Source organism: Polypterus senegalus, chromosome 17 (assembly GCF_016835505.1).
Source record: "Polypterus senegalus isolate Bchr_013 chromosome 17, ASM1683550v1, whole genome shotgun sequence".
Taxonomy (NCBI): Eukaryota; Metazoa; Chordata; class Cladistia; order Polypteriformes; family Polypteridae; genus Polypterus; species Polypterus senegalus.
The window spans coordinates 78,943,499-78,970,638 of record NC_053170.1 but is presented as its reverse complement, the minus strand read 5'-3'; the positions used below and the strand labels follow the sequence as shown (position 1 = coordinate 78,970,638).

The 27,140-nt window shown below is 36.9% G+C and overlaps 1 protein-coding gene across 6 annotated transcripts in view; it reads right to left on the bottom strand.

The window, feature by feature from the left end:
• cog1 (component of oligomeric golgi complex 1) overlaps positions 1 to 27,140 on the bottom strand; it is a 52,821-nt gene that overhangs the window by 1,221 nt on the left and 24,460 nt on the right. For 5 of the 6 annotated variants that reach the window (XM_039739242.1, XM_039739236.1, XM_039739237.1 and 2 more), the window contains exons 7-13: positions 24,559 to 25,368; positions 24,121 to 24,267; positions 19,383 to 19,544; positions 16,939 to 17,066; positions 14,991 to 15,099; positions 11,120 to 11,229; positions 10,746 to 10,827 (exon numbers count right to left, since the gene is read on the bottom strand). In XM_039739242.1, the coding sequence (XP_039595176.1) occupies positions 10,746 to 10,827; positions 11,120 to 11,229; positions 14,991 to 15,099; positions 16,939 to 17,066; positions 19,383 to 19,544; positions 24,121 to 24,267; positions 24,559 to 25,368 (1,548 nt within the window). Of the gene's footprint in view, positions 1 to 4,553; positions 4,603 to 10,745; positions 10,828 to 11,119; positions 11,230 to 14,990; positions 15,100 to 16,938; positions 17,067 to 19,382; positions 19,545 to 24,120; positions 24,268 to 24,558; positions 25,369 to 27,140 lie in introns of all 6 variants that reach the window. The other variant, XM_039739241.1, reaches the window with a different exon arrangement.

The following is a 27,140-nucleotide window of genomic DNA, read 5'->3' as shown; positions in this document are numbered from 1 at the left end:
GGTACCATGAGGCGATACCTGGACTCTACAGAGGTTGCACAGGTAGTCCAAATTCTCCTGGATGGCACATCAATACGTGCCATTGCCACAAGGTTTGCTGCATCTCCCAGCACAGTGTCAAGGGCATGGAGGAGATTCCAAGAGACAGGCAGTTACTCCAGGAGAGCTGGGCAGGGCTGTAGAAGGTCCTTAAAACAATATCTGCTTCTTTGGGCAAGGACGAAAGGATGAGCACTGCCAAAGCCTACAAAATGACCTCCAGCAGGCCACTGGTGTGAATTTCTCTGATCAAACAATCAGAAGCATACTTCACGAGGGTGGTCTGATGGCCCAACATCCTCTAGTGGGCCCTGTGCTCACTGCCCGGCACCGTGGAGGTCAATTGGTATTTGCCTTAGAATATCAGAATTGGCACGTCCACCACTGGCGCCCTGTGCTTTTCACAGATGAGAGCAGGTTCACCCTGAGCACATGTGACAGACATGAAAGGGCCTGGAGAAGCTGTGGAGAACGTTATGTTGCCTGTAACATTGTTCAGTATGACTGGTTTGGTGGAGGGTCAGTGATGGTCTGGGGACGCATATCCATGGAGGGACGCACAGATCTCTACAGGCTAGACAACGGTACCTTGACTGCCATTAGTATTGGGATGAAATCCTTGAACCCATTGTCGGACCCTATGCTGATGCAGTGGCTCCTGGGTTCCTCCTGGTGCACAACAATGCCCGGCCTCATGTGGCGAGAGTACAGTGCATCCGGAAAGTATTCACAGCGCATCACTTTTTCCACATTTTGTTATGTCACAGCCTTATTCCAAAATGGATTAATTTTTTCCTCAGAATTCTACACACAATACCCCATAATGACAACGTGAAAAAAGTTTACTTGAGGTTTTTGCAAATTTATTAAAAATAAAAAAACTGAGAAAGCACATGTACATAAGTATTCACAGCCTTTGCCATGAAACTCAAAATTGAGCTCAGGTGCATCCTGTTTCCCCTGATCATCCTTGAGATGTTTCTGCAGCTTAATTGGAGTCCACCTGTGGTAAATTCAGTTGATTGGACATGGTTTGGAAAGGCACACACCTGTCTATATAAGGTCCCACAGTTGACAGTTCATGTCAGAGCACAAACCAAGCATGAAGTCAAAGGAAATGTCTGACAACCTCTGAGACAGGATTGTCTTGAGGCACAAATCTGGGGAAGGTTACAGAAATATTTCTGCTGCTTTGAAGGTCCCAATGGGTACAGTGGCCTCTAGAAACCACCAGGACTCTTCCTAGAGCTGGCTGGCTGGCTGGCTATCTAAACTGAGCAATCAGGGGGAGAAGGGCCTTAGTCAGGGAGGTGACCAAGAACCCGATGGTCACTTTGTCAGAGCTCCAGAGGTCATCTGTGGAGAGAGGAGAACCTTCCAGAAGGACAACCATCTCTGCAGCATTCCACCAATCAGGCCTGTATGGTAGAGTGGCCAGACAGAAGCCACTCCTTAGTAAAAGGCACATGGCAGCCCGCCTGGAGTTTGCCAAAAGGCACCTGAAGGACTCTCAGACCATGAGAAACAAAATTCTCTGGTCTGATGAGACAAAGATTGAACTCTTTGGTGTGAATGCCAGGGGTCACCTTTGGAGGAAACCAAGCACCGCTCATCACCAGGCCAATACCATCCCTACAGTGAAGCATGGTGGTGGCAGCATCATACTGTGGGGATGTTTTTCAGCGGCAGGAACAGGGAGACTAGTCAGGATAAAGGGAAAGAAGACTGCAGCAATGTACAGAGACATCCTGGATGAAAACTTGCTCCAGAGCGCTCTTGACCTCAGACCTGGGCGATGGTTCATCTTTCAGCAGGACAACGACTCTAAGCACACAGCCAAGATATCAAAGGAGTGGCTTAAGGACAATTCTGTGAATGTCCTTAAGTGGCCCAGCCAGAGCCCAGACTTGAATCCTATTGAACATCTCTGGAGAGATCTTAAAATTGCTGTGCACCGACGCTTCCCATCCAACCTGATGGAGCTTGAGAGGTGCTGCATAGAGGAATGGGCGAAACTGACCAAGGATAGGTGTGCCAAGCTTGTGGCATCATATTCAAAAAGACTTGAGGCTGTCATTGCTGCCAAAGGTGCATCGACAAAGTATTGAGCAAAGGCTGTGAATACTTATGTACATGTGATTTCTTAGTTTTTTTATTTTTAATAAATTTGCAAAAACCTCAAGTAAATTTTTTTCACGTTGTCATTATGGGGTGTTGTGTGTAGAATTCTGTGGAAAAAATGAATTTAATCCATTTTGGAATAAGGCTGTAACATAACAAAATGTGGAAAAAGTGATGCATTGTGAATATTTTCCAGATGCAATGTATGCAGGCAGTTCCTATAAGATGAAGGAATTCATACCATTGACTGGCCCCCACACTCACTCGCCTGACCTCAATCCAATAGAACACCTCATTATGGTTCAGTCCTTTCTAACACTGCCAGGTTGCACCTCAGATTGTCCAGGAGCTCAGTGAAATCCTAGTCCACATCTGAGAGGAGACTTCCCAGGACACCATCTGTCATCTCATTAGCAGCATGCCCATCAGCTACCACATCCAATAACCCCAAACATTGTTAGGCATGCATACAAGCACATGGGGGCCATACAAACTACCGAGTACGATTTTGCATTGCGGCAATGAAATTTCAGCAAAATGGACTAGCCTGCCGCATCATTTTTTCACTGTGGTTTTTGGGGTGTCTTTGAATTCCGCCCTCTGTAGGTTGATAATCTTCATTTTTATCAAACGATGTGACATCCTTTCAATCCCTAACACATCATCCAGTCCATATCAGTTTAGATATCCAGCATGAACTTTTTTCCCCATTTAGATCTGATGCGTTTTCAAAGTGTTCCTTTAATTTTTTTGAGCAGAAAAATCAATCAAAAATCAGACCCGACTTATATGCTATATTTTTTTTTAAACATCTTCTTGACTCCTCCAATCTTGCACCAGTTTCTCGGGCACATCGAATTTTGTTGCAGCAGCACGGTTACCAATTTCTTTTGCCACTTCAACGACTTTTAATTTGAAACCAGCTGCATATTTTCTTCTGATCAAACGCTCCATCTTAGATAAGGGATGCTCTTAAGATAAAGATGTATGAGGGCATGAGATACAAAAAAAACAAAACAGTGCAAATGTTACTTCAGAATAGTTCGGGTATTACCGTGTGGTCACGTAGGCACAATACATAGAAAAAAAAGGCAGTGTGCTCCGTGGTTACTCTCTCAGGTGGGCGTTAGTGTATCATAATCTCTTGGACCAATAGTGTGAGTTTTCTGCATTCAACTTGTACGGCAAACATTATAAAATACAGGAAATTATTACGTTAAAATCAAGCCCCGACATATGGGGAGACTTAAATGCAACTATATAGAGTGTGTATATATAAACCAAGATTTAATAACAAAATAAATGCATTGCATTATCATTTTCAGCACAGGTTTTCTATTATTACTTTAGTAATGTATCTGAAAGCATGGCTGTATTTAAATGTGGTGACTGCCCCAGTAGCAGATGTTATTGAATAAAATGAATCAGGAAAAAAAAAAAAAAACAGTCAATAACTGGACTGAAACACACAAAGCCACACTATGGGACCTTGGCTGGATTTACTGGAACAATGTGTAATGGTACAAGTGATTTAACAATTTTTGGTTATCTCCTCATTTATAAAATATAAAGAAAACAATCATTCAAGGTACATCAGAGTGATGAACAGAGAAGTCAGTAGAAAGGTGAGGATATGTAGGATTTTTCTCTCATCTTCTGCTTTCATCTACTGACTTGTGTTAATTTCTACAGAATAACAGGATGTCTCTCTTCCACTATTATTCTGACAAAAAGTAACGTTTGCTGAAATTATACTTTTTCAAAATATCTTCAAATTTCTATGCAAATTGATCTCTCATACATCTATCTCCCTCCTCAGACAGTGTAAACAAGTCATGCAATTACTAAGATTGATGCATTGAACTGAAAGAGGAGGTCCTCCATTGAAGGTTTTTAAACATATTCCATTTATCAATTAAAGAGCCATTCCCAAATTATTATTATAGGTATTATAAAAAAAGGTCCCATAGTATATGAAAAGCACACACATCACAAACATTCAGTCCAGTCTCCATTTAATCACTTCATATGTGCCAGTTTATTCCATGCCTGAACAGATATTTCACATTTTCCTCCTAAATACAGATACAGTAGGAAATCCCCTTATTACGTCCTCAGCAATGATTGACGACACAGGCAGGCCTGTGCTTGGGACCATTGTATTAGCTGACTGTATATTATTTAAAAAAAAAAAAAAACCCACTGCCTGATTAAACACATCTCCTTGCATGTTATTTATTTTGCTTAAAAGTATTTTTTAAAAAAGTCACAAAAGAAAAAGCATGCTGAAAGTAAAAAGGGTCCATATTGCTCCTAAAATGCAGAGGATTAATCAGTTACCCATGCAGAGTTAAGTGAAAAAGCACACACAACAAATAAGGTGATTGAAATACCCAGGGACATCTTGAGGATTCACATGAATATGTCTTGGGCAATCCAGAACTGGATATTTAACAAATAAAAGAAAAAAGCGTTGAGTTCAAACACCTGATGCTGCAAATGTACAATAGGTTAAGACATGCAATGTGTTTCAGATTTTATTACTACTGAAATGAAAACTAAGTGAGTGCAATGTCAAGATGGGTTCCTCATTCTTTTACACCATGGAAGGATTTCACAGACTGAAATAACTGCTAAAACTGATCATGAAGACAACTTATACAAATAAAATACACCCTATTTGGAGTGTGTTCAGGTTTAAACACTTGTAAGCCATTTGTCACTTGTTGAAATGTGCAAAATATGTGAAGCTGCCATTGACCATTGACATTTCATTGCTACATTGAGTGAAGTCAGTACACAAAAACTGTGCAGAAATCAGGCCTTTTTCATGTATTATAATCTTCAAGCACATCTTGAAATCGATGGTGACCGAAGGTAAGAAAATCACATGAATCTAGTGCAGGCTGCACTCATAACACCAGACACACAGCCCCCACAAGCACAATTTTGTCTTCAAATTAAAATAAAAACAGAATTCTGCAGTGGCACTTTCAACACAAGTAACTTGTTTAGCTAAACGCTTCACTGACAGCGTCTAAAAAGGGAAGAGTTAGAGTTAAGTGACCATCATACAGACTCGGATCGGTGTGCTGTCTTTAGGAGCAATGCTTTACTTGTAGAACTGAGTCAAAAACACCTGCATTAACCAGTATTGGTAATATAAACATCTTTACAAGTTTAAATTTTTGCCATGTGATCATTAGTAACTACAAATGCAGACTGTTTTTCCTTTTGAAAATCTAAATCTAATCCAGCTCATTGTTCCAGGGAGTCAAAGCAGAGTAAAGTTTAGTTGATATGACAGGTGAAGAAGGAGTTGGTAAAGAGAGATGAGCCATTACTTAAGAACCTAATGAACAGTCAAGTGTAAAGAAGGGAAGGAGAGAGAATACAACAAAAACAGACCTGAATATAATGGGAGTTGAAAGAAGGAGCAACGAAAGAACAAACACAGGAAAGCAAAAGAAACCCAGCAGTCTCGACTAGGCTTACCTTAACTTTAACTGCTTGCCTTCACATTTACTACTCATTTTTCTGCTCTTTTTATTTCAGCAAACATGGAAGTGCAAAGTGTTCTTTGGCATAGAATGCATTTTGTGTATGTATGTCAACTCCAAAAATATAATAAATGCAGTTTTAAATTACTTAAATGTATTGCTAACATAAACACTGATATTAGAACGTATTCACATGTCAGTTTTCTTTGATGTCCAAGTGATTGTTAAAGTAATTTTTTTTACCAGCAAATCTGATCAACACTCCCCATAATGTAAAAACTATTTACTTCCTTAGACAACGTCAGCAAGGAAGATAAAAGTGCTTTATCTAACAGAAAATGTCAAAATGTAATTATTTTAAATCATCTCATAACCATCTTCACCAGTGTCCACAGACTTAAACAGTTCCTTAAACATCCATCTTCTTTATAAAGAAGAGGACTGCAGGGCAGTTGGAGTCCATCCTAAACAATCACTGGCCACAAGAAAGGAACAATCCATAGGCAAGACACTTGTCAACCGCAGAGTGAACATACGCGCACACTTACGGGGCCGATTTAACAATGACAGTTTACCTATTCTGCATGTCTTTGGACTGTGGGAGGAATCTTAAGCACTCAGGTTCACGTTAGGGAATTTGCACTGGTACAGCATGTTGCTGCATCCAACACACGACGAAACCACTCGGGATCCTGACTGGCAACCCCCCCAGGCAGACACACAGTTCAGCCTCACCCTCTGGAAATCAACACCTATCTGCCACAACCAGGTGTTACACGGGCATCCCCTTGGCCCGGTGCAGCCTCTCGGGTCCTCAACAATGAGGATTCAGCAAGTTGTATCACTCTCAGGGAATCGCGCCACACGGCCATAGTCCTGTAACTGACACTCCCTCACAATTCAGGTAATGTGCCTCTTTTAGGACTCCGTGTGCAACTGCTCATTTGACAAACCAGCAGTATCCAAGGATTCTCTGAAGAGACACAGTACCGAAGGAGTCCAGCCTTCGTCTCAACCATATAGCAAAACAGGAAGCACCAGGACTCTAAAGACTTGGACCTTCGTCCTTTTGCATAGATATCTAAGCACTGTTCCTCAAATATAAAATAAAGTATAAACAACAAGACACATCTATATTTATCAATTCATAATCTGTCACAATTTTATATACCAATGAATATTGTAAGTAAACTTAATGAATAATCTTTCATGTACACTTCAATAACTACACATCAATATATTGTACATTAAATGCAAATGATGCATTACATGGCAAATTCTGACCTATAAATTTTTAAGTTAATAAAAACATACTTGCAGATATGGAACAAAATAATATTATGCTACAGTAGAGAACTGCAATGATAAGGAATGAAGGAGTATAAAACTACATATTAAATTCTTTCTAATGCATTTTTTTCAATTTTTCACAGTGTTGAGTTTATATCTCAGAATTTTCATTACAAACCCTTTGGTCCTCGCTTATCATTGACAGTAGATACTAAATGAACGTTTGTACAACAGCTAAATGCTATGTGAGAAACGGTAAAGTTAAAAAAAGGCTGTTATGTTCAAAACAGTCTAATATGTGAGCTGCTATATTGGAGGAGGAAGAATGGTTAGATAGACTAAACAGATTAGATAACTCTCAAATATTTGCATAAAAACAAATTCTCACACTACTGATTTTACAGCAAAACACTGAATATACATACACAGAGAGCACCATTCATACTTTAGTTGTACCTATCACTAAACAGCTTACAAAATGTATTGCAAGATACTACATACAGAACATTAAAAGCATAACTTAAAGTTGTTTAATTTGACAACTTCAATTAGATCTCTCGTACAATTAGAGCATTTATCGATGTCATTATATAGTGTTTCTAAATTCAATGCCGATTTATTCTGCCCAAAGAATATAGCATTTCAGACCTGCTCATGCATTTAAATGCCTTTTGTTGGCAATATTTATTTAGAGACTACACAAAAGATCACTAAAAAGGACTGACGACACCCTGAAGGAGCACTTAAAACACCCAGCCATAACAATCCAGAGCAAATATCAACATTTTGGGATCTACTTTGAAGATGAATAAGCAAGCAGCCATCTTTCTGCCCATGACAAAACATGCAAGAAAATCTTGTATATCAAGTACAACAGGAAGAAATCAAAGGATTGCAAGCATTTTTTTTTATCTTAGTCTTATTTTGACACTATCACCAGCTCACTTCAATAGAGATGAGAGTATCAGTTTTAACTGGAGAGCTTTAAAGTTTGCACCTATCTGTCCATTTAGATAGCCTTTTTGATTAGCTTAAAATGTTTTTTTAAATGTTTATTTTTTTCAAGAAGCTTCAAATTTATCTTTTCCAGTAAAATTATTTGGAAACCATGAAATGAGAAGTTTGTTATTTAGATGTATCATTTTTAAAATGTGTGTGTGTGTGTAAATTGATGATCTCTGGTATACTGCCCTTAAAAAAAACAATAGAATAATAGACTGAATTATGCATACTGTTTGTACAGAATTACAGGCAGCATGTTTGTGTAAATAATTTAATGTGACGTAATGAGTTGCTACATATGCAATTCCAAAAATAAAACAGTTGAGTGTTTCAAAACACACTCCACTCAGAAACTGGAGTGGCATTGCTCATAATTTGGCTCTAAAGTAAACAATTAATTAAGCTGGTCTAATAATGGAACTAACAAAGAGTAATTCTGAATACTTGTTGAGTTCTGAAAATAATGGAGAGTTTTCCAGTACAAGAAATGCCCAAGTATGAAATCTACAAACACAAAACTGATCAAGGTATCCATTACCACATACAAATTAATCAAAGCAACGTTTTATCGATTTTTTATATATAAAAGATTCAATCAACTCAGCAATGTAAAATATTGTTTTGCTTTGGAAATGTAATATTAAAATTAAAACAAAAGAAAATCATAAATATGATAAAGAAAGAGAATGAGTGAGACAAGGATGGTAGTAAAGTGGAAAATAAAACAAAGGCATCCTGAGCACAGGATCTGTTTTCAAGTTTATAAACTGAACACTCTGATGTTTGTCTACCATAGCACAGTGCTTGAAATGGTGATATTTTTTCTAAGTTACATTGGACAGTGTTTATTTAAATATTCAAATATAAATCCCATATTTGCAAATGTTAAAGATGTCAAATCTAATGCATTTTAAGAGACAGCTTTTATTTGGAAATACTTTGCTTTCCATTTCGTTGCTGTATATAATATTGCTCTGTGAATGGCACAATTCAGACTTGCATTATCTGTGTCAGCGGTGTTGTTAAACACAGATTCTATAATAATATTCAGATTCTGTAACAGTATTATTCTCTTTTACTATGACACCCATGCCATAGCATCTGACAAATTAACATTGGTTACAGAAGTCTCTTGAAATAATGATGTTAAATTAAGACAAAATAAAAGAGAAATAAAATTTGACTTGTCTTGAAATGGAAAAAGAACTGTAAAAATGTTATGTTACTACAGAGGTAGTATACACTAAATGTGTTATTTAAGACTGAAACACCAGTTATACAATCCTAACAATCTGGTGTATAAATTCTTAAACAACAAAAATAGCTGTACAGATTCGAAATCCAACTAGTTTAAAAGAGTTTTAAGGAAGAAGTTGACAAACATTTGAATATACAATTGATTAGAAAACACCTAGAAAAACAGTACACGTGGATTGGTTTTAACTGGGACGTGTCAAGTCCAACATCTGTCAGACACTGAAGATTTACAGCTGAAAACAAAAGCTGCTGGAATGTTCATGTAACTTGTTAAATATAAACAGGCTTGAAGTATTTTATATGCTGTGGTGCATACATGAAATTGACATTCTTCAAACTATTTACAGAAAAACCTTGGATTGCGAGTAACTTGGTCTGTGAGTGTTTTGCAAGCTGAGCTAAAATTTTTAATAAATTTTAACTTGATAAACGAGCGAGGTCTTGCAATACGAGTAGTACAGATAGGCTTTGTCTGTTGAGTGTCATGTGATCACAGCTGAGCTGACGGTGGTTCTCTCTCTCTCGCTGCGGGATTATGGGCAATCGTCTCCCATTCTCGGGCTCAGTCGGCGTGCCTCACTCATATAGTCAACATGCATACATGCATATAATGTGTACTATAGGATTACGACCACGTCTGTGTGTTGTAACGTGCGAGTCCCTGTCTTGCACCCCAAAACACAAAACTGTGTCTCAGTACTTTAGCAGCACCAGCTTTATTCAGCTTGAAACAGGAACAGCACGGTCAGGCAGGGTCATGGCCAGGTTAATAGCCAAGTAACTCTGTGCCCTGCGCAATTATAATGTTCCTTCTATCTCCTGTCAATAGCAGGCGCTTATAACATGTCCGCAATCTTTTCGGATTCGCTTTTATGGCGAACTGCTACAGTGCTGGGAGCCCATAGTGGCTTTGGGACGCTCTTCCGCGTGTCGTCCCATTGGGTGGAATCCCAAAAGAGTTTAGAAACCTTATAGTGCGTAAAGCATTTTTTAATTTTGTCTCCAAGTGTAGTGATTCTTCAGGCAAAAGCAACTGTCACTGGATAGGCTTCTTATTCAATTCGCAAAAAAAGAAGATTCCAGTGAGCTGACAGATACCAGGGATTCCATTAGTTAGAGCGAAAGTCATCCTACACAATAACCCTTTTCTCTCTCGTCTCTCTCACACCAGCCACGATTCTTTTCAAAGGTAAAGTGCAGTTTAATTTGTTTTATGTATTTTTACTTTATATTTTGTATTAATCATTTTTATATGAATAGTTTTGGGTTGTGGAACGAATCATCCGAGTTTCCATTATTTCTTATGGGGAGTAATGGATTTATAATCTACGTTTTATAGAGTAATAATATACTATGCCAGAAGTAAAATCTATTCATTCCTAAAAAGAAGCACACTTACAAATGAATCAGATCTGTAGTATCATACTAATGTTACTATACGTTAATTGTTAAAGAACACATTTTTGTATGTGGAAATTAAAATATTATAATAGAGCATTTGGAGTAAAGTCCACATTCCCTCTAATTTGCACTAACCTGTGCTTTCATGCTTTCAGAACTCCTTGTAGATGATTTGGATGTCCGTGAGGAAGACATACTGAGTGGCAGGAGACCAAATCTGCAATGAAACATGTATACAAGAGTTATTAAATGTATGAAATATTTATGCAAGAAGTACTTTAAATATCCCCTAGTGGTTTTCACCTCTGAATATTTATAATGGATCAATTAATAACAGAGTCACATTTACTCTTTCCTGTCCACTTAGGACAAAAGTAAGAAAAATTAAATTGACATAAATAATCTTTAACATATAAATAGTGAGTGTTGATTATGTCATCCAAAATAGTGAAAAACATTAAATTTAGAAGTGCATATTAATAAAGTGATTATGTTAATATCATCCATACCGTATTTGGCTTGAAGCTAGTGGAAGAATATTATATGGCTCTTGGGAGTTTACATAGGTGTTACGGCTGATTAAATGCTTTTCTGTACCCGTAATCAAACCAAGGAGGACCTGAAAAACATTAAGACATTGCATAAATAATTGCAGTAATTGTTAAAGAATCTAGTTTACTTGGAACATTTACATTCTACCTGTTCAGAAAAAATGCAATAAATCCAAAGGCAATATAAAATACCTATTAAGAGTGGAACACAATTTAGTTCTATATTTCAAGTTATAAGGCTGCTTACCTGTTTTATTTATTTATAGAGTCCTAGACACACTCCTGAAACATTGCACAATGAGAAAGGATCTCAGATGTATAGATTAAGTAGTATATAGTGTTCATTGTTTAGCATAGGAAACTGTTCCAGAGAGAATAACTGATAACCTGTAATTAGACTACTCTTGCAAACATTGTTTACTGGACCACTGACAGTCAAGAATGAACAAATTACAAGGTGCATTGTACACCCTGCTTAAGTGGAAGAAACACACAGAGCTATGTGTATACTGCTAATGTGAAGGGTGAACTTGCTGTCTTCATTTCTGAGAGTCAATGTTAACTTTGCTACATTTTTAAGATAACTAAAAACTAGTTTTTTTGATATGCTAGGAGGATAAATTCTTGTCCTTCTGTAACACCCTAAACTGGATTGAGCACTTTTCAGATTATCATCTGTCATATACAATGCTTATATTATCTTGTATACATGCACAGTGCCTTGCAAAAGTACAGAGTTCCTTGACTATTTAATTATGTTTACTGAATAACAAATTCAGTGTTATGTTGTTATTTTAAAACCTTTTTTTTTTTTTTTTTAAGAATGAAATATCAAGAAAAAAAAAAGGAAACATGCTCTGCTAATAATGAAAAATAAAGGATTATGGAAATCGGGGAAATGTTAAAATTTTTTGGCTTTGAGGTGTCCCTTAATTATGTTGGCTTTCAACCTGCTACTATATCATGAACAAGATGTATGAGACCTCTAATACTCAAAATGAACAAAAAAGATGTGACAACAAAAACAACAATTTCTAAATAAGAATGTGTGCCATGTTTTCATAACAATATTTCTATTTTTTCTTGAAAACATATCAAAGTGCAACTGTGGATAAGTTCACTATTGAGAGGATTTAGCTTCATGTGTTACTGAAAGAAAAAAGTTGGTAGTCTGTACTTTCAATAAACATTCACCTTTAAAGTTGCTTTACAAAAACATGACTTTATATTTGAACTTTAACACATAACTTGTATAATAAAACAATAAATTCTAAAACTCATCATGAAAACATTTTTTTATTGAATATAAACTTCATCAATGACAACTGCAAGTTAATATACTTGTACAAAAGATATAAATGCTACTAATTAAGACATATGTGACTACTGATTAGACCTGCTCAGCTTTAATTCTAAAAAGAAGGAATTGCCAAATGTTAGTTAATGGTGCATACCAATTATAAATGCTGTACTGGAAGGATTGCTATATTACTATGATATTAAGTGAAGGCAATTTCTATTGCTCAGCAGCATTCAATGAAATAAACTTAGCAACTTTTGGCCAGCAAACTCATTAACTCAAAATATTACATGACCTGAACTTACAACAATGAGCATATACTTTATTTGTATAATATGTGCAGCTCTTGGAATTATACAAAAAACAGATGCGAGGGGTAATAATTTTTCTGATAAATTTAAAGGTCTACCAGAAGTTTTTCTTTTGGTAGCGCCACACAGAAGCTGCCCTAGGTCACATTTTACCTTTGGTTGCAAAGATACAAATATTAACAAATGCACCAACACATTTGCGAGGTCAACATAGTGTTTAAGGAGATTCAGGAAGACTTATTATCTCAGTGCACTGGTTACATATAGAAAATAAAAACATACAAGAGCAGAAAACTTGGACAACATCTAGTGACAACGAGGGAAACATAATTCACAGTTATTCCTTGAGAGTATTTTTGGAGTTGTGTAAACTTATGACATTAAGCATTACTTAATGTCACTCTACTACAATGAGAGAATGTACCTAATAGGGAAACAATATTCTACAAGGGTCGCATAATACCTCTTTGCCACTGGTCTTGGCTTGGCTACATCAACTTAAATCTGAACAGGTTGCCTAGTGCTGACTACCAAGTAGTCAACGTCTTTGAAAATGACCGGATTATAGACTTATGGCTGTCTAGACCCTTTTCACAACAAATTGTTGTAGACAACCACAGCCACATCCAACTGCCATCCATGCCAATTGTTGTGATTAAATATTCCTTTAAAGCAACATATGAAGGTAGTGGTTTGATTAATAAGAATTCCCTCTAATCAACACTAATGGGAGAAGGAGAATACAACTAAAACACAATTGAGCTCTGGGTTCAAAGTGAAATACAGCAGTGTCTTTGGAGTTTTTACATTCTCAGGATCTAGCTCCTCCTGAAATCCCATATTAAATTGCACAGATTAAGAAGCTGAAGAACTTCTAAACTGTGGGAAGTACATTTTCATATAAAAGTTAACCTGAATACAGGCAGTCCCCGGGTTAAGTGCGAGATAGGGACTTTAGGTTTGTAGTTAAGTTGAATTTGCATGTAAGTCAGAACAGGTACATTATTTTAATAAATGCTATTATTGACTGACTGTAACCAAGTGCTCTGCCAATGAATGATGGAGTTTCACCTCTCTCTGACCTTTTTATTATTTCTACTTTATTTTCTATGGTGATGCTTTTTCTCTTCACCAGCACTTGCATCAGATTTGTGTTTCAAAAGACAAAAGGTTAAGATGAGCTGTTTTGCACAGCAATGTACACACTACCACAGCAGGAAGGCACACCTCATCAGCACGTATGGTGTACGGATGAGAGACAACTTCCTGCTGAGAATGAAGGGGGGCAGCGAGGGGTGATTCATCACCCGCCCACCACACAGTCACCTCCACTTGCATACAGTATGCTGCCTGGAACGTCAGCCCACTGAGAGCGAACAGGGTGCGGCCAAAGGTGAGTAATGAATCACCCACCACCACCCCCATTCAACAGGCAGCCACCCGAGGCTCACTACAATGTTGCCCCAGCCACCCCATTCACTTTCAATGGCCTCTGTTCAGCCACAACCGGGTTACCGCTTGCAGCATCACCAGCCGCCCACCGAGAACAAACGGGGCAGCCTTTTGTGGGCGGGCAGTCAAATGCCCCCCTCTGCCTCATCCCTCCTCCATTCAGTCAGGAGCAGTAGCTGTGGTGGTTTCAGTGAACCGGCCACCCTCCGCCCCACCAAGCTGCCGGCCTGCACACGAGCGCTTGCCGCGCACCCAGCCGCCCACTGAGATTGAATGGGGGAGCCACCCGAGGGACACTACACTGCGTGGGCAGTGAAATCACCCCCTCCAGTCACCGCTTGCAGTGTCCCCAGGCCGAAGATGATGGAGAGGTAGTTACTTAGGAGCCTGCGTCGCGTCCCCCAGACAGATGAAGGAGCAGCTGCAGCCACGTTCGTAAGTCGTATATCCGTAACTTGGGGACTACCTGTATAAGCATCTCCAGTCTAGTTTGAAAAACAATTGTGGTAAATACACAGAGAAAGCCAAGAAAGCTAAAATATTTACCAACTTATTCAAAAGATACCAACTGTCTGCTTCGCACTATTGCTCCACCACCCACAACTTTAAGCGCTCTCTTTCTTTTAAGGACACTTATTAAACACAGCTTCATTTATCAAAGCAAGTGTCATAGACAAAAGATCTTAGAAATCTTTTATTGTGCAATTTGGCTGTTTCAACATTAAATTGATGATGTGCAAAAACAAAGGGTTTAATCTGTACTTACAGATGTCCTCTGTAAAAGACGGGTCAGATTATTATTCAGAGGCTGAGTGAACACATCCAAATCAAATGGGTCAATGTAACTTTCCAAAGTGTCTATCACTTGCTGAATCCTAAAAGAGATAGGCATAATACTTTAAGAAACAAGCTGAAGAACTTTATATCAAAGTGGAGCAGTAGGAGTTGGTAATATATCTAGGTAATATCATTAATACTAAACACTAGTCCCCTTTCTGTGCCATTGTCAAATACAACAAGACATATCAGATAAACTGTTTCTACCATCTCATTAGACATAATTTCCTTAAGTTACTACTAACCAGGATGCGGTCATGACAGACTAATTTTTGCACCTACTGCAATATGACTTTAATCATAAACCAGAACTTTATCGTTTACTTTATGCACACTGAGATGTGCAACAGAGATCAACAATATATCATACAGAAATTCCAAAAAGACAAATCAACTGTGATGCATGAAACGGTATAGAAACTTTGGGCTAGTGGCGATTGGCAATGCACATTAGTTCCAAGTATTAATTAGTGCTAAGTATATTGGGAGAAGGATGCAAAGTATAGAGCTGCCAGGGAAAAGAAAAAGGTCTAAGAGAAGGTTGTGGTGAGAGAGAAGACATGAAGTGATGGGTGTAACAGAACAAGATGCAGAGGACAGAAAGATATGGAAGATGATGATGATCTACTGTGGCAACCCCGAATGGAAGCAGCCGAAAGAAGAAGAAGAAGATTAGTTCTAACACCAGCCTGAACTTTATATCTGCTCTTATGCTGTATATAGTAGTATATTCTTGAAAACAAAGAACGGGGTGCAGAATGCTGCAGTAAGTACTAATTTAGCTATCTGAATTTAAGCTGTTTTAGACAAGTAGGAAATACTGCTACCTAGGTGAGATGTGGAGTGTAAACAGAGGTTTGCGTACATCAGACACAGCCAAAGTGAGAGATGCATGAAAGATTTTGACTTTTAATGGAATCACTCTACCACTGAAGGGTGACATTTATGAAAGATATGTGAAGAATACTTGTAGCATGCCATATGGGAATAAGACACGGTTGATGAAAGCAGAGCAGGTAGCAAAACTGGAAAGAGTAAAGATGAGAAGGTTCAGATGGATATGTGTAATGTCACAGAGTTAAGAAGAACATGAATGGAGAGTTAAAAGAAAGACTTGGTTTGGAGGTGATAGGTGCTGTGATGAGAAGAAAAGTACTTAACGTGGTGTTATGTTAAACAAAAGGCAGAGGATGACTGGGTGGAAACAGTTGGAGGTTGTGACAGATAATACAGAAAAAATGGATCTCACGCCAAAGGATGCAAGATACTGTGAAGAGTTGTGGAAAAAGTTTTGGAGAACCACCAGTTAACCTTTAATATTCCTCAAAAATATCAGTGAAACTAGTAGTGATGTTCTTTCCTACATTTCTTTAAATATGTAAATTGAAATCAAAACATACAAAAATGCCTATGTTTCCAATATAGCGGAGAATAAAATATTTATTTGTAGTTTATAAGTTGCATTTGATTAGTCCACAAGTGGAGATCTATGTTTCAGGAATTGCAATCAACATGAGTTATACTTTCCACCAGGGGAACTACAGCATTATAGAGCTACAAGTTAAGAGTACAGTATATGCTTCTGTAACCGTCAGAAACTGTCGATCACTGGGATTTACATGTCATAGCTGTGTACATTCCCATACACTTCTGTGCAGTTCAGTATATTTTCATTCATGGTGGTTCCTATGATGTTTTGCAGTATAATGGAGTATATAGGTATGCCTGATTCATATAGATAGTTATACGGACATCATAATGCCTTTTGAAAGATTATTAGGCGAGTAATTCCATGAAAAAAAATTTATTAAATAATAATCATCTAGGTTAACAAACAAAGAGAGAATAAATTTAGCAGGGCTTAGAAAATGTAATACCTAGGGTCTATCATGGCACGGCCAACCTTGCTCTCCTCCTGCCTTGAATTCAAGACCATACTGATATAACGAAGATCAAACAGCAGCTGCAGAGCATGGTTCTGAGTCATAGGGAAGGACACATCTTGCTGAAGGATGAGGAAAAACAACATAGTTTAAGATACAGATTAGATATTTTAGATTTTAATCAGCAGAATAGTTTAATATAAATAAAACCAAGATGAGAAAAGCAACATAATCATGAGACAGGTTACGACTTTTTAGACCCAACATAATAAGCACATTATTAATTTCCAGTAACTTAAAAACTTTTAAATCAATTGCTCAGCCTATGATTTTTTTTTTTTAAACCGGATGATTTATATAATGTGAGTCAAGAGCAGGTATAGTACATAGTAGATAGATATTAATAATTCCATTATTGAAAAATAAAAGAAAAAGACCATTGTCTACCTGTATTGTTTTGATTGATGAAAGACAAAATTTAAATGTGAATGGGACTCATTCATACCATCCCGCAAACTCTCTCACTATTTCACACATCACACTACTTTCATTATAATGCAGTAAAAACAGCAATACTCAATACAATCTCATCTTTAAGACTGAATGTTTAAAAGAAACTTGAAATAAAACCACAAAAGTAACACAGGACTCCTGAACATGTTGTCGTGCCACAGATCCTGGCTTTGAAAAAGCAGTCACAATAGATGCATACAATATATTCAAAATATGTAGTTTCCAAAGTGATCAACCTCGGACATATCAGAAAAAGGGAGGCAATGGGGTGATGCTGTATATTCTATTTTAGGAAAACAAAATGGTGTTTTAGTCTTTTGGCAATATAAGTCCATCAATCTCGGCGGCAAAGCATCTTTACCTGCTATATTTTAAATTCTGAGACTTTGCTTGGTTTGGCATAGAGCATTCTTGCTATTAGTTCTTCCTTTGATCAAGAAGCTGCTTTGGTATACATTGGTGTATATATTGCATTAGTATTTAGGACTGAACAGGAAATGCATACTGACTTGGCTGTTCACTGTAGAAGATGCATTTGAAAAGTCAGACTGTAGCATATCTAACTAAGAGGTTACATCTTGCCTGAAGAAGAGGTCTGAGTTGCCTCAAAAGCTTGCATATTGTAATCTTTTTAGCCAATGAAAGGTGTCATTTTGCTTGGCTTCTCACTATAACTAAGAGGTTTAAATTAGAAGTGTGTGTGAGGGGGCAGTGTTAAAAAAAAAACAAAAAAAACACAATTGTATACTGGGGGCATCTGCCTGGGCATTTGCAACTTGCCCAATTTTGTTTTAGCCAAAGAGAGAAACTTGAGATGATCAATTAAATTGTTCTATGTATTAAGGATAAATTGTAATAGTTTGCTTAAAATTGGTAAGTACTTTTTAACAGAGTGCCCAAGATTACAACATTAATATGAACATGGAAGGAACTAACAGATGCATGTAGGCATATAAGACCTCTTTGTTAATAAGGTGATTCTGTTTAAGTTAGGTAGGTTAGCCTCAAGATATAAAATAAACATCTTCTGGACCTTTAAAAATCAGTAAGCAAGACTATAAACTGTCTTATATACGGTATAACATTTGCCCTAAACTACAGTGCACTGAGTAAGCATTCAGACCCATTTAGCTTTTCACACTAATGTTACAGCCTTATGCTAAAATTACTTCAATTAAATTCTTCCCCACATCAGTCAACATGCAGCGCACAAGAATAGCAAAGTGAAAACAGAATTTTCGAAAGATTCTTTCAGGGGTAGGGTTTTATCTGTTTCAAACCTATTTTTGTAGAACTTGACTTATTTGTATGGAATTTTATTTGATTTAAATAAAACAAATACTGCAATACCATAGTGATACAATGTACAGAGCCTTTTCTACGACACTTGAAGTTTGGCTCAGGTCCAATCAATTCTACTGATCATCACTGATATGTTTCTGCACCTTGCTTAGAGCCAACCTGTGGTCAATTCAATTGATTACATGTGATTTGTAAAAGCACACACCTATCTATAGGAGGTCCCACAGTTAACAATGTATATCGGAGCAAAAACCATGGAAGATCAGGATACTAATAGAATTGATATGCAGGAAGATTAGTTTAAGGCATTAGTGTACTACAGAGTTAATTCTTTTCTACAATGTAAGAGTAAAGGGCCAGCCTGCTCCTGTAAGGTCCTTTAAAAATAGATGGCAATAAAACAGAAAAGCAATGGGGATGTTAATCTGTTGTTAGTTCACTTCTGTATACTGTAGGTTTCCTAAGTCTCCCCATTTAAAATGAACTAATAGTATACAGTCCGACATTTTCAGCCTATCTGAGGGAATATACAAATGAAAAATCAACCAATCAACCATTAATAGAATATTAATTACTTGACCCATTTTCTTCAAAAAAGGAACAATTCATAATAAACCACATACCTTGCTTTGCTTGTTTTTTGTGAGTACTTCATAAACAGCCACCACTTCTTGAAGGCAGTTTTTGAGAAGTTCTTGAAGAGTGATTTTTGGCAAGGCATGACCACCAACTCTATTCACCTCTTGGCACAGGTGGAACAGTAATAACTGAATATACCATGAGGGCTAAAAGAAAGTAATAATAAAAAAATGATGTAAGGTACAGACATCATTTAACAAGTACACTTTAAAAAAAGAACTGAATACTTTTGCAGAAAGATGCACTTTAGAACAATCATAAAATTTTTCAACAAGGCATTTTACATTATATAAGTTAACATAATTCTGCTTCCACTGACAGCATCTTTCCTCTTGATCAGACAAGTACCATGCTATTATGATAAAGTAAATATTTCCTTCAAAGGGAGAAAAACCTAAAAAGATTATGGGATTGCAGAACATATTTTGGATAAAGGTGCATTCAAAATTAATAAATAATACATTTTCAGTACACCTCAATTATTACCAGACAACTCAATCACACATTCAGTCATAAGAGAAGTTAAAAGCAACACAGTGTAAGTGAAAGTATTTCACTTGGTACTGTAGAGGGGGAGGCATTCAGTTATTAGCATGTTTAACAGCAACCTAAATCTTAAACAGTGTACCAGTTCCGGCAAGGAAGATCAAAGTCTACCCACTGCAAACAAAATTTAAATGAATTTGCTCTTTCAGCTCTACAGTTTGCATATTATTGCTGCAGCTGTTTAGGATGTGAGAAAAGCCAAGTACCTTTTGCATTTTCTAGCATACGTTTCATTTAGAATCTTAATTAGTACGCTAGGCCTTTGCAATGTTAAAAACCAAAGGTGTCCAGTCATAACACTGTAGGTTTAAAGGAAACTTTTAAACTTCATATTGTTTATGAAGAACTGAGTAGATAATGTACTTGGTGTTTATAATCTAGAATTAAACAAAGCAAGCATAAATTTGGAATTCACAAGAACACAATACAACCACAATATGGAAAATGCCAACCTACAAAATACTACTTTTACTAAAATTGAACAAAAAAGAATAGGAAAAAAATCATTGCACAAAATTAAAGATCAGAAAAAAGTGTGTATGAAATTGCCAAAAAAAAAAAAAAATCAACATGTGAAATAAATACCAAAAAATGGGTACACAAAATTAATCTCAAAAAGTGTATGAAAAAAAATCTTAATATAGACACATTAAATACTAAGTGAATGAAACATCAAAAATAAATGCATAATATTAATGAAATGTGACAATGGAAATGCAATCCACAAGTATATGCTGCTCAACCTCTGAATGCACAAGAACCCCTTTGCACACCTACAGACATATTTTGGTGAGGACATGAGAAAACCACAGTAGATAATGAAACCAGCAATATGTAGAAATTATCTGTACAAATCACCATGTGTGCTCTGCTTCACAGCCCCTGGATTCTGGTAGTTAACAGAACAGCGAAGCAGCATGGTAAACTGAGGTGACACTGAGTGGCACTACAGGAAATTCTGTGGCTTCACACAAATTTAAGAATGCCACAGATGAAATTATAATCCAGGGGGAAAATATAAAAATGAATTATTCATTTTATGGTTCATGCTGGCAAGACCAGCTAACAATGTCCCTGATGTTCTACATCCACTATGTGACGATGCCCCGTAACATTTATAATGTGGTGGCTACCCTGACAAAGAAAAACTAATGACAAAAAGAATGAAAAGCAGACAAGTTTCACTTACAGAGCTCATCTGTAATTTGTTTAAAAAGAGACACAATTTTAGCAAACAGAACATAATTTCTTGAGAAACCCATTATTTAAAACAACTTTAGCAGATGGAATATAGACATCCAGTGATCCTTAACTAATCTGTTCATTTTTTCTTCTTTTTCTAAAGATTAAAATATTCAAAATTAGTGTACCAATTATGTTGTCTAACAATATTTTGAAGTAGTGTGCTTGCTACTCTTTGCCAGTCACTGTGCACCATGTTATTCAGCTCTTTGTGGACAAATCTTCAGTCCCCTCCTAAAGTACTGGAACAGCAAGGTCAATTAATTTATTTTTGCTGTGCACTGAAGACATTTGTGTATTAGATCAAAAGATGAATATGAGAAGAGAGCTAAGAGTTTCATCTTTTCCCTGGTATTACATCTAGATATGATAAACATAAAAGAGCATAAGCCACACTATAGCAACCAGTAGCAGAAAATCTTATGAAGCAATTAGTTCCCAAAGATGTCAGTATGTCAGAAGAAAAGTAAACTACTTCGATTTTGCAATCTAAAGGAGGCCAAACAACATATCGGCTTTTAAACATTAAAAACAAAACAAAACATTGCTGTGTTTCCATTTGGGTTGTGCCTGTTCAGTAACTTGCAAAGTAGCCAAATAAAAGAAAAATAGAACATATTAAGATATTGTGCAAATTGCAAAAATATCAGCAATATATTTATGGAATATTTTTTGCCAAAATGTCTTATCCTTAGTATTTATTTGTACACACTAACATATAACGTCAAAGGAATCTACAGGAAAAAAAAGGCTAGTAAAATTATACAAAACATTGCATGATTGGGGTACAAACCAAAGGTTGCTCTACTAAATGCACTACTGTGATGACATTTACTGTAGAATATTTACCCCATTTTTCTAATATCAATAATGAAAAGAACAAATGCATGTATTACAGGGTTAAAGTATATGAATTCACAAAGTTTAAGATGTTCTTCATTCTTGGGACGGTAACAATACAGGAGGAACTGCATGGTGAATTTAACATATAAGTATATCTGAAAAACAAAAAGTTCCCGCAAAAAGACAATGAGAAATACTAAAAGAATTGCTTCAGAAATGGAAAACAGGAGACATTTGAACGGGTGCTGGCGGTGTGGAAAGAAACAACCAATTATATTACTGAAGATTTCACCCTGCAACCTTTTAAAAGTGACTAGATAATATGCTCAAATCAACTATGTGCCAGTGTACAAAAAAGCAAAAAGAAAAGAAGTTTTGTTAATAAAGGCACACAATGCAATGCTTTAGGGCCATTTGTTTAGTTAATTGTTAGGTTGTCCAATTATCTCATCCACATATTTTTTAAAAACTGTCAGGATGTCAGCTTCAACTGCATGATCCGAGCATTTTCTACAGATTTCGATTTTGAAAGCACTTCTCCTTAATTTCAGTTGGCATCCTTTAGTACAACATTCACTATATAAATGAAATAATACTGCTGGATCAACTTTATGGATGCCTCAGAATTATGAAGTCTTGGATTAGGTCCTTATGCATTCACCTCAGTTCAAAACTAAACAGATTTATTTTCCTTAGCCAGTCAAAAAAAGACATCCATCCACCTGCACTGCTACATTTTCCATTAAAGACTGTTGTGACCCAGACTGTACACAACACTCCAAATTCAGCATCACTAATACATCCCAAAGTTGTTGCATACTGTCTCTTGCTTTATTTTCAAAAATCTTTTTCAGTGTTTCAATTTTCAATTTGCTTTCTGCAGGCCCATATTATATTAATTCTGTCTTAAATTGCACGTCACACTTTCTTCTTGTCTATTAACTGCATTACAGGCTTTTACCATTTCTAAAAATTGTTCCAAATATACCAATTTTATTTCTATCTGTCTAGTTTTGATTTTGAAATTTAGAAGATTACTGAATATATCTGGACTGAGGTTACTAATATAAATTTAAAAGAGTAACAGTTCTAATATAGACAGAGGGACTCCACGGATAACTCACCTCATATGGGTCAGTATCAGTAATCTTTACTCTTTGTAAATGATCTCTCATGTCAATAACTTCAGCCTTTAGAAGCAGCCACTGATGTAAAAAGGGCCATTGTGAAAATGCTAACTAAATTAAGCTGTGAGCTTTGATTTTGTGTACTACCATGGTTGTCTGTTCAACAAGTATAACAGATTAATGTGACTATATTTTTCTTAATATTGTCAACATACCAGAAGATGTTTAATTTTTTTCTGATTATAATTTGCAAAATCTTAGATGTAATCAAAGTAAGGCTTATAGGTCTAGATTTAGTGCAATCCATTCTATCTCAATCCTAATAATGTTCCAGTTATCTATCTGGGAACCATCTGTAGTGAATACTTGAATATGCTTAATAAATGCTTATAGGTTAGGTATTTGATTTCACTCAGCACTGCTGGCAACATATTATCAAGCCCAAGGGTTTTCGTCGCCTTCAACACGTTTAGTACATGAACAAAATCTCACTCTTTGTATTTGAATCTTTAAAAATAGAGGTCAGTTTTATTGAAGGCTCTCTAGTTTTTCAAAGTGCTATATCTTGGAGACATCCATCCATCCATTATCCAACCCTCTATTTCCTAACTACAGGGTCATGGGGATCTGCTGGAGCCAATCCCAGCCAACACAGGGCACAAGGCAGGAAACAAACCCCGTGCAGGGCACCAGCCCACCACAGATCTTGGAGACAATATAACTTAATATGTAATGCAGTAGACTATTAACAATGAGGCTGCTGGTTTAGTCTCCACCATCAGACTCGCTGTGTAACTTCGATCAAGTCATTGAACTATCTACTCATGACAACAGGAAAATGTATATAGGTGATGTATATTACACTTCATAAAAACCCTGCTGAGACATTGTCATCAAAATGTACACATAAAACTATAACAGCAAACTGACAAATTTAGTCTACATAAATCTAGCAATTTCTAACCTGTGCAGGAAGTCTGATTTTTGAAGTGATGCTGTTTCCTTGCTCAGACTCTTCTTGTATCTCCAGTTCTTCCCAGTTAGTTACTGTAGCTAGGATACTGCCTGCAGAGTCAGAATGGAGCATCTCAGACATATTTTGGATCAAAGCCTGAAACATGACAAAATAAGATATTATTCTTTAGAACCAGACATAAAAAAGAAAAAATAAACAAAAACACTAGCAAGGATTTAAACAAAGGAACAAAAAATAAATGTGGAATAAACATGGTTTACGCAGAGATTTACCGTAAGAACTTTACTGAACTTAACTAAAAAATGTAATATGCTAAAAACCAAAATACATTTTAACCATTACAGCTACACAGATTATTCTGTACTTTCAGTCTAACCAGATCTTAATGAAGAAAGAAGTACTTCACCTGCTAAAATCTTGCCTCACCTTAGATATCAGATTGGTCCAAATACGATATGCATCCAAGCTGTGCTGCAATAGTTCTTCCTTAAGTTCTTGCCATTTTGTCTGTGTAGTGCTCACTTCCATGACCTTACTGCTTCCCTTTCCAGTCTTTCGACCAATGCGCACTGCATCTCTGATCAAGTTACCAGGGATATCCTGCTTTCCCATGATGCACTGTTTTAGATTGGGGCACAGTTCTCCAATGGACTGACAAAGACGACCCATAAAAAGAACTGAGTTGAGACTACCACCTCTAAGCGAAAACCTGCAGCTATCTAGCCGACTTTGTGAAGTTCTTAGTTCCTGCTGAATGCAAGAAAGGATGTAGCGTGTGCAAGCCAGACAATGCTCTTGGAGCATCAATTCAACTGTACTAGCATCAGCATAGCGATCAAATGCAGAATTCTTTCGCTGTGAATCAGAGTCTGGAATATTTAAAGGCCCCTTTGAGGCAGTTTCAGGTGGTAAGTAAGCAAGGAGGTCTTCAAGTTTGACTTTGAGTTTTGTATCTAAAGAACCACAAAAGTTCTGGACACAAGGAGTTAAAGCTTGTGCCTTCATAGACAATCCACTTTTCAGAATATGGCTACGGTTAGCAACGTTTATCCAGGCAGCATCACTTGGTAGATCATTTGGAGTTTCAGACCACAGGAAGGAGGCAATGTCATATTCAAACTGCAGAGTTTTGTTCTGACCACAGGAGTCTGTCACTGTTTCCAACTCCAAGAGAGCTGTGAGGAGAAGCTGTTTGGAGCTACTAGATATTTCCTCTAAACCTTCTTTTATCAGAGCCTTTAAGGAAAAATAATAAGTAGAATACACGTTTGTTAACTTCTTTAAAATAAAAAAAAAAAAACAACAAAATATATCTTCACCAAACCTTTGGACATGACTGTATATGCAGAAATTATTTACAGGCAGATATAGACGACTAAACTCTGGCGTTTTATAATATTTAATATAATGAGTGACTTAAAATACTGGTAGTTTAAATGTCTCACATATGGTATACCTTGTTATCAAAAGAAAAGTTGCTTCTAAATTCTCAATCACTTACAATGGAAGAGAAAATTAGAAATGAGCCTAATGTAATTTTTTCATTTAGTCAAATGCCAGCATTTGTCACAAATGTGACAAACATTCAAGCAGTAATAAATAGAAAAAAACATGTCTGCTTAAATATGTATTATTTTTAATAAAAAGCTGATGTTCATTAGCCCATGTTTATCTTTCAGTAAGATGGTAACTTAGCTAAGCAGTCAAATACCCAAGCTAAACATGCAAAATCCATCTCCATCATCAAAATTTATACATATTCTGTCTCTCTATTATTAAAAAAAAAATCTTGGGATGAGACGAGACTTTTTTTCTGCGACAGGACATGATCTTTTGAAGAGAAATTATTTGAAGAGAGACAAAGAGACACTTTCATGTCCTGCAAGACAGTCAAGTCACTTCATACTTACAACCTTTGGAAGCAAGTACCGTGATATACATGCAGAGCAGGTTAGAGATAATGGAAGTAGGAAAATTCGAAAGACTCAAACAAAGAGAGTAAAGATTGCATTAGCGCAAACTAATAGAAAATGCTACTCGGTGAAATAACGGAACAGCGAAAACAGATTGAGGATGTCTGGGGGAGAAGAGAGACAAGGTAGTGAGACAAAAGTACAGCTGCTGTACAGGCTTTTAAACATTTGAAGCGTCGCACGAAATGCAGATCACGTGGCATGACAGCAGCAGCAAGCCAGCAGCTGATCGAGCAAAGAGGAGGTAAAAAAAACAACTGTTATTTGTTTCCCATTGTATCACCGTTTAAGAAGGGGTTTTGGAGGAGCGACCGTGTCTCTTTGGGGTGCATTCAGCCTCCCACTTCACAACGGCATGTAGAACTGGCAGGGGAGGGGTAGGCGAGCGAAGTGTAGATCGTGGGGCTCTGTAGCAGCAATCCAGCAGCTGATCGAGCAAAGAGGTTAAAAAAAAAAAAACTATTTGTTTCCCATTGTATTACTGTTTAAGAGGGGTTTCGGAGGAGCGGTCACGTCTCCTTGGGATGCATTCAGCTCCCCTCTTCACAACGGCATACAGCTCTGGCGGGGAGGGGGAAGGGGTTGGCGATCAATTCCCCTTCTAGTACTCTATAAAAACAAGGCAGAGTAAGATTTTAAATTTCTTTGGCATATCCATAAAAACCTTAGAAATTCAACAGTACTTATGTGAGGCAGAAATGAAAACAAATTGTCAAATTCTGCCAAAGATTAAACAGAAAGCTGTACTAGGGGTGCTGCTATGGCAGTTGAGAACATATCTGACAAGGTTAAGGAGAACGAATGGTCCAATATGAACATTCTACTCCACACATAGAGATGTAAATAATTTAAGATTTACCAAAACTCCCGTCCATGGCTATTATGGAAAAGAGTGAACTTTGGGTGTGCATGACACTGCTGCACCCACTGATTAGAACTTTCCGTCAGTGATGTTGTAAAATAAATGGGAGAGATAAACCATTTTACAGCACTGATGGGCAAACAATACAAAACTGACAACACTTTAGGAAAAAT